General features: G+C 50.6%; 1 protein-coding gene across 1 annotated transcript in view; it reads right to left on the bottom strand.

Moving 5' to 3' along the window:
• pdss2 (prenyl (decaprenyl) diphosphate synthase, subunit 2) overlaps window positions 1–9094 on the bottom strand; it is a 32730-nt gene extending 23636 nt beyond the window's left edge. Inside the window, exons 1-2 of the mRNA XM_084014152.1 lie at window positions 7962–9094; window positions 1171–1305 (exon numbers count right to left, since the gene is read on the bottom strand). Coding sequence (XP_083870278.1) covers window positions 1171–1305; window positions 7962–8227 — 401 coding nt within the window. The 5' untranslated portion in view covers window positions 8228–9094. The remainder of the gene's footprint in view (window positions 1–1170; window positions 1306–7961) is intronic.
• Between the last annotated feature and the right edge of the window lie 2125 nt (window positions 9095–11219).

The raw sequence follows: 11219 nt of genomic DNA, 5'->3' as shown, positions 1-11219 counted from the left end.
CGGTGGAGAGAAAGAGGCCTTTCAGGCAGCCGGTCCACGCCAAACACAGCAGTCACTTCTGGAAACTGCTTTGCACCGGCTGCCGTCCCGCGCTGCACGCCAGTCAGCGTGTTGGAGAACGCCGCGGACGACCTCGGGGTGCTACCTGAGGTCGTTTTAACTGTACTACATTAATACCACATGCAACACATTGAATCTAAATATGTATGAGCCTTCCTTTCATGAAGCAGCTGTTATACCAGACGTAAGAGTCTGCAGCCACGGTGACCTCTTGGAGGCTCAGGGGTCAGAACCCAAACCAAACATGGGTTCATGAAATAATTACTGTAAGTATCACTTCACTGCATTATTAATGCTTTGACAGTTGAGCTCTTTGTAATACCTCAGTCTAATACATCTCAATAGTATTACATGCATTATTTTTATTACTATTATATTATGTAGTATCATGCACAGCAGCAACTGAAAGGCTTGTGGGAAAGTGTTTCCCTCACGTTCACAAGATGATGCAGCGCTTCGTTTACAGGAAGTGATACGGACGAGAACCACAGAGAACAAGATAAAGTTACCCGACACCAGGCTTTCATTTCACTATTTCTCCTTCAACAGCCATGCCGGCACATCTACGATGCCACGCGACACCTTTACTGCTCTAATGCTGCTCTGATGCTGCTCTAATGCTGCTCTGATGCTGCTCTGATGCTGCTCTGATGCTGCTCTGATGCTGCTCTAATGCTGCTCTAATGCTGCTCTGATGCTGCTCTAATGCTGCTCTGATGCTGCTCTGATGCTGCTCTAATGCTGCTCTGATGCTGCTCTGATGCTGCTCTGATGCTGCTCTGATGCTGCTCTAATGCTGCTCTAATGCTGCTCTGATGCTGCTCTAATGCTGCTCTGATGCTGCTCTGATGCTGCTCTAATGCTGCTCTAATGCTGCTCTGCGCTAGTAAAAAAATCTAAAGTTCTACACATGAAATCACCGTTATCCAGGCTTTGAAGACTTTCTGTCATAGGAGGAAGATTAATGTAGACAACATCTCTCCAGCTCCAAGTCAAACATGTCAGAAACATCCACAAACCAGAAACAAAGCCAGAAGAACAGCTTCCTGGGGGGCTCAGGACCTGTAGACCCCTACCCCCATGTTGGGACTCACACCCCGCTTCACGTACCTCGGGTAGATGCCGCCCACCATGTCCTGGGGGGGGAGGATGGAGGCAGCGCGGCTCGGCCCGGCCGCCTTCGACAGCAGCAGCACCACCAGGCCTCTCATCTGGAGGTTGTTCTTGCTGTCGTAGACGTAACCCCTGCAGGGAAATATAATAAAATACCATCAATACCATGAAATACCATCAGCAGATTCAAACAGGAAACATCAGAACAAAGCCACAGTACAGTAATAACGACATGAGATGCGTTAGCTCTGTAGAAGAACCTTTTCCTCGTAGTAAACTGAATGCTCACAGTACAGTATAGAGGCCAAGCCCCGCCCCTTCCTGTGGACCACCACAAGACCTTATTAAGGATCAAACATGTACTCACTGAGCAGCTAAACTAAATGATACGACGACAAGCCGAGATTTCTGGACTTCATGTGGAATTCATGGTACAATTCAAACGGATCAATGAAGGATTTGTCTCTCCAGGTCCCGAACACAGGAAGGGGCGTGGCTTTAAGCAGCAGAGGACTATTAAAACAGGGAGCGGGTGTAGGATTTGTGTTTCTAACATCTTTCTCTGCAACCTGCTGCCATCTGTTACAATGAGGCCGATTCCTCCTCCACCTGCTTCACCTTGTTTTAATGAGCCTGGTTTCAGATCTAGGAACAGCTTGGGAACATCCACCGAGCTGATATTGTGTGGAAAGGTAACACACAACGTCTGGAAGGCATATATATAAATATAAATATTAAACAAAAAGACTGCCAACTGATGACACGATGCAAATCTACCACAAAACTGTGAACGGATGGTTGAGGTGCATTAATGTGCATGTACACTACAGGGATATAATGGATGCATGCTGTAGGACTGTGTATTCCTCTTGAGTTAGCGGGTGGGGGGGCACATAAACACTCCCCTGAGGGGCCGGGGGTAGCTGCCTGCCTGGTGGGCAGATTAAATGTCTTCTTAGTGTCTCTGGGGAGCAGTTAGACCGAGCACCTCTAATCCCGTCCCTATGGGAGCCCCATGTGCCATGAATCACGCTCTCGTTAGGGGCTCCGAGGCAGACAAGCAGCCACGCCCCCTCCGCTCCATGCCCAGACACCAGCCTCGCGGTCCCACCACCGCCACCCCCCTGACCCACCCCTGCTCCACAGGGGGAGGTGGAGGAACCCGAGACAGAGAGTGCATGTGAGAGATAAAGCATAAAGAGAGGGAGGGGATGGAGAGGGATGGAGGGAAATGAGAACGCCAGCACACACACTGGTGATTCACATTGTTCTGGTGCTGGAAGGAGAAAACAGCCCGAAGCTTTGTTCCTTCCAAAAACACCCAAACACCCAAACGATGATACAGCTGACATCATCACACATTTGTTCTCCATCTTTACTGCGCTGGACAACAGGGACGAGCCGGTGCACCGATGCATATCAGAGGGTGAAGATGATGAAGCTCTGCTCGGGAGTCCGGTTGAGCCGGCGGCCTGAGGGTGGCGAGTGATTCATATTTATGTCACTATCCACACCGGCACACATCAATCAATCACCAACGCCCTCCCGCAAAGGGGTGGGGCGAGGGCGATGTGGAGGGGGAGAGAGAGAGAGAGCGCCGCTGCAGAGGAATGGGCTGCTGTCATTTTAAAGGGTTGTGAGCAGGTCGCCACGCCTTCCGCCCGCCGCTGCCGCCGCCGGAACTCAGCAACTTTCAGACGGCTCGGATTAACACATGCAGATGAATGAGCTGGCATGTGTGGCGGCGTATTGATCCTCCGGCTGCCGCACTGAAGGAATGGATGTGCCAATAATCAGCATTAGTTTAAGCAGATTTGCGGATAAAATGTTTTAATTTTACTCTCTGGTATTTATTCTATTTATTTAAACTTTATAAAACTTCAGAGAACTAAATGCGTTTGTTTGTTGCTCATCTTCATGATCATGCTGCTGATAGCTGCACCTTCTGTGTTCGGGTCATCTTGAAAGCTGTGAATTAAACACCTCTTTTCACTAGAGGAAAATATCATTTTTAAATATCGGTTATCGGTCTCCCAGACTAGTAATATTAAGTCTCACGATTCCATTCAGAATTGATTTTCGATTAAAAAATGTTTTTTGAATTAGTACTTTCTTCAGAATCTACTACATTCCTCTGTGGGGTTCATAATGGCGGTGTGGCAAATTATAGCATGAGAGCATAAGATTATATAATAAGAATTTTAAAAAAAGTGAAAGTGATTACAATAATGTAAACACACAAAGGCAAAAATTACATTCATTCATACCTAACTTACAGAACCTCCACCACAAACAGTCGGGTTATTTCACATTCATGTGTGCTCTCCTGCTCTCCTCACACCTGTGACGTGATGTCACTGCCACGCACCAATCAGGATTGAGCAACAATGTAAATGTGACTCTGACAGTCGTGGAGGCGTTTGCATGAGTTAGCGGACCACCATCACTCAGGTCCAATCAAACGCCACCCACAGTGGTGTAGGTTGTTTGGATGGTAAACTCCTCATGAATATTAATATTTTAAAAGGTGCCCCGTGGATTATTCGGCATTCCTCACCTAAATGCATCGTGTGATACACTCTACTAAAATGTTAAAAGCTGCAGTTTACAGGTTTACTTGTTAGCAGTCTTCTTCAACACCTATGCATTACCGCCTGTAATCGCTCCATAGTGCCCCTAGTGGGCAAAACCTTGGTAGGGTACCTTTAAGGATGATCAATTAATAAATTAAAATCAATCAAGTTTTGCAAGGCTTTAAATCAGAGGACAGTGTTGTTTTGAGGGTGTGTCAAGGCTGCACATTGGTAATAATTACTTCCATTATCTCGCTCTGTGTTGCTTCTATGTAGATTTCTTTACCTGGTCTGGCATCAATCAAAAAAACATTTAAAAAGGCACAAATGAGTATTCCATGGAGTATTTTCATATCTCTTAAAACAAACCGGAGAGGTCATGTTTAATTCAAATGTAGCTGCAGGCTAGTTAGACACCATTTAATCTTAATGCAGGTTGTATCGATGGAGATGTTGGAGCTTGGAGGGAAGTACGAGTCTGACTGAAGGACGGTCCTGGAGAACTTTCTGGTCCCGGCCACCGTCCCCTCGCTGTAACTCCAGACTTTGGGGCAAAGTTAGCTGAGCTGCAGATTTTGAGAATGAAAGGAAAAACGGAAACCCAACTCCACGAGGGTCTGCCTGTCTGCTATTGTGGATATTTTTATCTGCCGCACGTCTAAGGCGGAGACACAGGGGGAAATACGAACCAGCCAACCCAAGCTGACAGTGAGGAGTCAGACTGTCAAGAGGTCTGCCCCCCCCCGTCCGTCCTGCTACAGCACCCAAATGGATAGTCATATCAGATTTAGGCGTATAGGTTATTACACCCTTGGGCTCCTGTTTCCAACACAACCGTCTGCCAGGCGGGATTCAGTTTGAGGACTCTCACAGTCTCTCCTCTGGTTCTCCAACTTCCTGATTTCTTTGATAAAACCTGAGAAAGCTCCGGCAACTCCTATCAGAGGTAATATTTGGAAGGTGTGACCCGTTCTGGCTCCTCTTTCGTCAATACATTATATCAGCTTTATTGGCTTTTTGCAGATGTCGATAAATGGACATAAACACACATCTGTCTGGTTTGACCATAATGTCTGTTATCAACATCTAATCAGGTTGATTTACCACTGGCTAACCCACATCTGTTGCATTTATCTCCAACAACACACACTATTTCCCTTCATACCAATATTTACCCACCAAACTGGGAATGGTGATACAAGGATTAAGGATTAAACAGGTTCTATGATGCGGGGCTATGACAGGGGGCGTGGCCAGTCGGGCCCTAGGATTCCCGCCACGCAGAAAACGTGGACGGAATCACAGAATTTCACAATAAAAATGTAATCAAGTATACAACATGGAATTGCGTTGAATTTATACATTACATTATAAGTGTTTGTCACCGAACCTAAGAAGAAGAAGAAGAAAAACACGAGTTTTAGTGAAATTAACAGCACACCGCTTCATCCAGCATCTCTCCTCCGCCGTTTCACCGAGGGGCGGGGCTTAGACATAAGAATGGGTCGACCCGCCAGCATCCGTGTAATGAGCAGAGACAGAATCTCATCAGAAACCTTCAGAAATGAACTGATTCACAACTGAAAGTCAAACTTAAATAGCAGCGAGTGGACCGATGGATGTGCTGAAAGGGGTGATGGGTGGGGTCAAGTGTGTCTGCCTCCATGACCCAGAACGATAAGAGTGCTGATACATTCATTTTTAAATGCAATGATTAAATCAAACCGTGGCTGATCAGTGTGTCACCACCGGTGCAAACATGATTATTAAATGAGAGGCACACATCAGAGTGAGCTTTGATTGACTGCCACATCAGCTGTTTGTTGTTGTTGTTGTTGCCCTCATCTGGTTTTGTTAAAAGTCCCATATTATGAAAAACAGGTTTTCTCTGGTCTCTACACCTATAAACTGGTCCTCCCCGAGCCTGTCAACTCCCAGGATGAGGAAAACAAGCGACTCCTGCATGGTCTCTGCAGCGCCCCCACTGGTACAACGGCACTCCTACAGACTCAGATTCAGCTCCTTTCGTCACGTAACGAAAGGCATAGGCCGAACTCCTCTGATGATAGGAGATATCCGAGAGGGGGCGTTTCTACACAGTGCGGAGAGCGCAGCCAGCTCAGATGGAGAGCGACAGCGCGGACGGAGAGCGCGGACAGAGAGCGGACGGAGAGCACGGATGGAGAGCGGACAGACGGAGAGGACGGACGGAGAGCACGGATGGAGAGCGCGGACAGAGAGCGGACAGACGGAGAGGACGGACGGAGAGCGCGGACGGAGAGCGCGGACGGAGAGCGCGGACGGACGGAGAGCGCGGACGGAGAGAGCACGGACGGAGAGCGGACAGACGGAGAGGACAGACGGAGAGAGCGGACGGAGAGTGCGGACGGACAGAGAGCGCGGACGGACGGAGAGCGCGGACGGACGGAGAGCGCGGACGGACGGAGAGCGCGGACGGAGAGAGTGCGGACAGAGAGCGCGGACGGACGGAGAGCGCGGACGGAGAGAGTGCGGACGGAGAGAGTGCGGACGGAGAGAGTGCGGACGGAGAGCGCGGACAGAGAGCACGGACGGAGAGCGCGGACAGAGAGCGGACAGACGGAGAGCACGGACGGAGAGCGCGGACAGAGAGCGGACAGACGGAGAGCACGGACGGAGAGCGCGGTCGGAGAGAGTGCGGACAGAGAGCGCGGACAGAGAGCGGACAGACGGAGAGCACGGACGGAGAGCGCGGACGGAGAGAGTGCGGACGGAGAGCGCGGACAGAGAGCGGGCGGACGGAGAGCACGGACGGAGAGCGCGGACAGACGGAGAGCGCGGACAGAGAGCGCGGACGGAGAGAGTGCGGACGGAGAGCGCGGACAGAGAGCGGGCGGACGGAGAGCGCGGACGGAGAGCGCGGACAGACGGAGAGCGCGGACGGAGAGAGTGCGGACGGAGAGCACGGACAGAGAGCGGGCGGACGGAGAGCACGGACGGAGAGCGCGGACAGACGGAGAGCGCGGACGGTCGGAGAGCGCGGACAGAGAGCGGACAGACGGAGAGCACGGACGGAGAGAGTGCGGACGGAGAGCGCGGACAGAGAGCGGACAGACGGAGAGCACGGACGGAGAGCGCGGTCGGAGAGAGTGCGGACAGAGAGCGCGGACAGAGAGCGGACAGACGGAGAGCACGGACGGAGAGCGCGGACGGAGAGAGTGCGGACGGAGAGCGCGGACAGAGAGCGGGCGGACGGAGAGCACGGACGGAGAGCGCGGACAGACGGAGAGCGCGGACAGAGAGCGCGGACGGAGAGAGTGCGGACGGAGAGCGCGGACAGAGAGCGGGCGGACGGAGAGCGCGGACGGAGAGCGCGGACAGACGGAGAGCGCGGACGGAGAGAGTGCGGACGGAGAGCACGGACAGAGAGCGGGCGGACGGAGAGCACGGACGGAGAGCGCGGACAGACGGAGAGCGCAGACGGAGAGAGTGCGGACGGAGAGCGCGGACCGAGAGCGGGCGGACGGAGAGCGCGGACGGACGGAGAGCGCGGACGGACGGAGAGCGCGGTCGGACGGAGAGCGCGGACGGACGGAGAGCGCGGTCTTACCGGTCATGGCGCATGCGTTCGTGTTAGCTTGTATGTGTGTGCTAACCACTTCACATGGGACTGCTTCAGTAATGAGGGTCAGTACAAAGCTGGCTATGCCTTGAAACTGACCCTCGTAAAAGGATCTGTCCCAACCATACGGGACCAGCAACTTCACCTGAGACACATAGGCGAGCCATAGCGATACAGCCACGTAAACATTGCCGCATGCTGCCAGTAGTAAGCAGCATCCTGTTTCTCTCAGAGTTCGCGATGACAAAAAAAAAAGAGTTGGCATGACAGACGGAGCTCATTAGCATTTAAAGGTACAGACACAGAAACAGCCTGTTCTCAGCAGAGCTCATTTGAGCAACTTTTAGACAGCTGAAATTCAGGACCACGGATGGGTTTGGGGCGATGCATATCGAATACAGTGTTGTTGGACCTCTGACAGCTGCGTGGAATTGATGAAAAACAGTATAATATGGGACCTTTAACTGAGAGGAAAACAACGTAAGCCTTCACGCCGTTCTAGTGATGGTGACACTTCCGTTCTAAAACCCCGCCCTCCGCCGTTGGAGCGCCGCTGACAGACCGCGGCGTGTTATTTCGCCCGGATTCTGAATGGAGTCTGGTGTGAGGGTTACCTGGCCGTGCTGAGCAGCGGGTGCTGCGTCCCGACCAGCTTCCGGACGTGCATGGCGACGTTGCTGAACTCATCGCTGAGCAGACAGCGCAGACTCATGAAGGAGGTCGGGTACCCGACGATCTTCTCCGCGTCGGAGACCACTTTGCTCCAGTTTGAAGGTCCGGAGCGGGTGAGCAGACCCCGGGTCCCCGGTCCTCGGAGACCCCGGGTCCCCAGTCCTCGGCTGGACCCGCAGGACAGTCGCGACCACGCAGCTGGGAGCATGTCCTCTCTGGCTGTCTGTAGTTTCACTCAGCGGCTGGAAGTGTCGTTCAGCTGCCTGCCGCCATCTTTAAACCACCGGACTCACGCGCTGCCGTTGTGACGTAGTTCTTACACGGTAATCCAACTTTATGATCGTCGCAGGTCTAATATGCGGTCACTGTAGAAGAACCGGCTGTTTCACAACACACGACCTGTCGGGCAATGCGAGCCGCCATATTTCAAGCGTCATACGTCACGTCGTATTCAACGTAATGACGTCCGTTGCCAGATTCCGATACGCCCGTTATAGCTGCTCGGAGAGCACTTCCGGCGGGCTTCCGTTAGAAAAGCAGACACTTTTACGTCGCTTTGTTTTTTGTCACAGTTCCTCTCCGATCCAACGCGACATGGAGCCACATATCCGTGCTGTTCGTCCCGCTGCTTCATTCGGCGGGGTTCATATGGAGACAGCGTCACCGGAGCTGGGTCAAATATACACCTTCACGGTCGGTTGACACCTGTGGTCGCCCCGCCCGCCACCGGAAACGGCTGCACAACGTAAACGTGGAAATACAAGTCACGTGGGTTCTTTTTTTAGATGGTGGTGAAGGTGTTACCTCTTTGTTTTAATCTTTTAAAGCACCAACTGTGTTCATTTAAAAAGTACAAAATGATGTGACTTTCATAAAGATCCTTGTGCATTTCTTTCCTAAACATTTATGTCATATTTTAATATTCCAGAGAAGAACAGTAGTGAGTGTATGAACGATAAACTGATCACATGTTGAATTGTTAGTATCAGGCATAGATAATAAATGAAGATGTAGGCCCAGTGATCTAACATCATGAGTGAAATATAAATGTAACAGCAGCTTGCCAGACTCTTTGTTATGTCATAGTCATGCTTGCTTTGGATGTTATTATTGTAATAGTTTGTGAATGAGGGCAGCAGCGATCTGTGATTCATTAGTAATGACACTTATTGTAGTGAGACCTCATCTTGTTATGGTTTTATTCTGTATGGAGCCTGAAGGGGCCATGGGGAGAAATCATAAATAAATGGAGCCCCTGAATTAGTTGTTTGTGCTCAACCTAATTAAAGTGTTCCTGCTTCCATACAAGACGTTCAGCGGTAGTTTTTTCCAAGTCAGCCGAGGATACAACTCACCAGCCCTTAATAATCTCATTAATTGCCATTTACTTACAATAATTGCTGTGTGCTTCAGTGTTGTCAACGTGTCGTTGTAACTCATCCCCAAGTTAGAGTCAAGCTTAATTGAAGAGTCTCCGCATGTGTACGAGGACGCGGCTCCAGACGGAGGCTGGAATGAATGGGCATGGTGCACCGCCAAAATTATGTAATTCCTGCTCATGAATTAATCAAAACATGGGAACTATTTCATTAAACTGAGGTCACAAACGATAACTTGTACATACATAATTAGTAAACGGTGACCTCGACATGTTTTCCTTCTCTGCCAGGCTCCATGATTTCTTCTTCTTCATCATCTTCGTCCTCTTCTTCTTCATACATTAAGAGCCGATACGTCTTCAGTCTAATTCTTTTAAACCAAGAACATGCTTACAGAGACTTTACACCAATGTGGAAACACGTTTGCATAAAATCTCTGTTCTGTTTCACCTTGTTACGTGTTTATATTATCGTCATATAACAAACCATAACGTTGACTTCTTGTAAGTCCGATGCTGAGGTCAACAATGATCTGAATCTATCCATTTAAGCCCCAGTGTTTAAATGGTGCCCCCCCATGCTTCAGCTCATGTAACACCATCCTGGTGACAATGTCACAGTTGTGTGATAAGGAAATGCCCGACAGCTTCAGGTCCAACAAAGCTTTCATTGAATCCGTCTCCATCTGCTTCTTGCTGGAGAGAATGTTTATCAAGGACAACTTACGTAACATGCTGCAGTTTCCTGTGCTGAATAGACCAAACTTAGTTTACTCATGTATTATATTCATGTACACACGAGTAAACAGTCCATGTCAGGCTGAAGGAAACTCTCTTTCTACCTGCTCTCAGCATTATGGAACAGTGAAGCTGGGGGGAAACGTCTGTTTCAGCTCTGGCACAACAAAAACATGCACCAAAATCAAAGTCGTTTCTTCATAATCCTGATTGACTTACGGCGTTTCGTTAGCATGCAGTCACGTTACACTGGAGAAGGAATGATGCAGGCAAGCTGCTAACACGCGACTCCTCTCACCCCGACCCCACATCCCAGTTCACTGCTCCTGTTTCCCTTGATTTAACCCCCCCCCCCCCCCCCACACACACACACACACTGCAGCTTTCCACCTGCCAACTCATTGAAATCCAGCTAAAAGTCGGAGGGCAGATTGTAGCACACAGACAATGCATTAGGGATCTGTTTGTGTTTAGACCAAACTGAGGGTTAGACGTCTAACTGAGGGTTAGACCCTAACTGATGGTTAGACCCCTAACTGAAGGTTAGACCCCTAACTGAGACCTCTAACTGAGGGTTAGACCCCTAACTGAGGGTTAGACCCCTCTATCAGTTATGGTTAGACTCCTAACTGAGGGTTAGATGCCTAACTGAGACCTCTAACTGAGGGTTAGACCCTAACTGAGGGTTAGACCCCTAACTGAGACAAACTGGTCCTGGACCAGCGGCCCAGCACAGGAGGGCTCTCCACGTGAGTAAAACCACCATCCTGATGTTGGTGACAAGAGGTGCCTGTTCAGCTGCCTTCACATCTCCAGGTGGTCGGACTCCTGACTCACACAAAGGCCAGCTGTGCACCATCGGCAGGTTGCTGGTCCCCTGAAGATCACCGCGGTGACTGCCGGGTGATCGCGTGCGGGCACCTGTTTGCTGCCCGCGGACCGGCGCCGCGCGGCGGCAGCGCTAAGTGGATGTGACCGCTGTGATTGCTCTCCGCGGGGGAGCGCGCACACACAGCCTCCCTGTGATCATCAACGCGTCATATAATGTTTCAGCGCACGCCCCTCCCCCTGTCTCGGCTTCTCC

Source organism: Eutrigla gurnardus, assembly GCF_963514095.1.
Source record: "Eutrigla gurnardus genome assembly, chromosome: 7".
In the NCBI taxonomy this organism is placed as follows: domain Eukaryota; kingdom Metazoa; phylum Chordata; class Actinopteri; order Perciformes; family Triglidae; genus Eutrigla; species Eutrigla gurnardus.
Note: the sequence above shows the minus strand (reverse complement) of the source record. Positions and strands in the feature narration are given on the sequence as shown.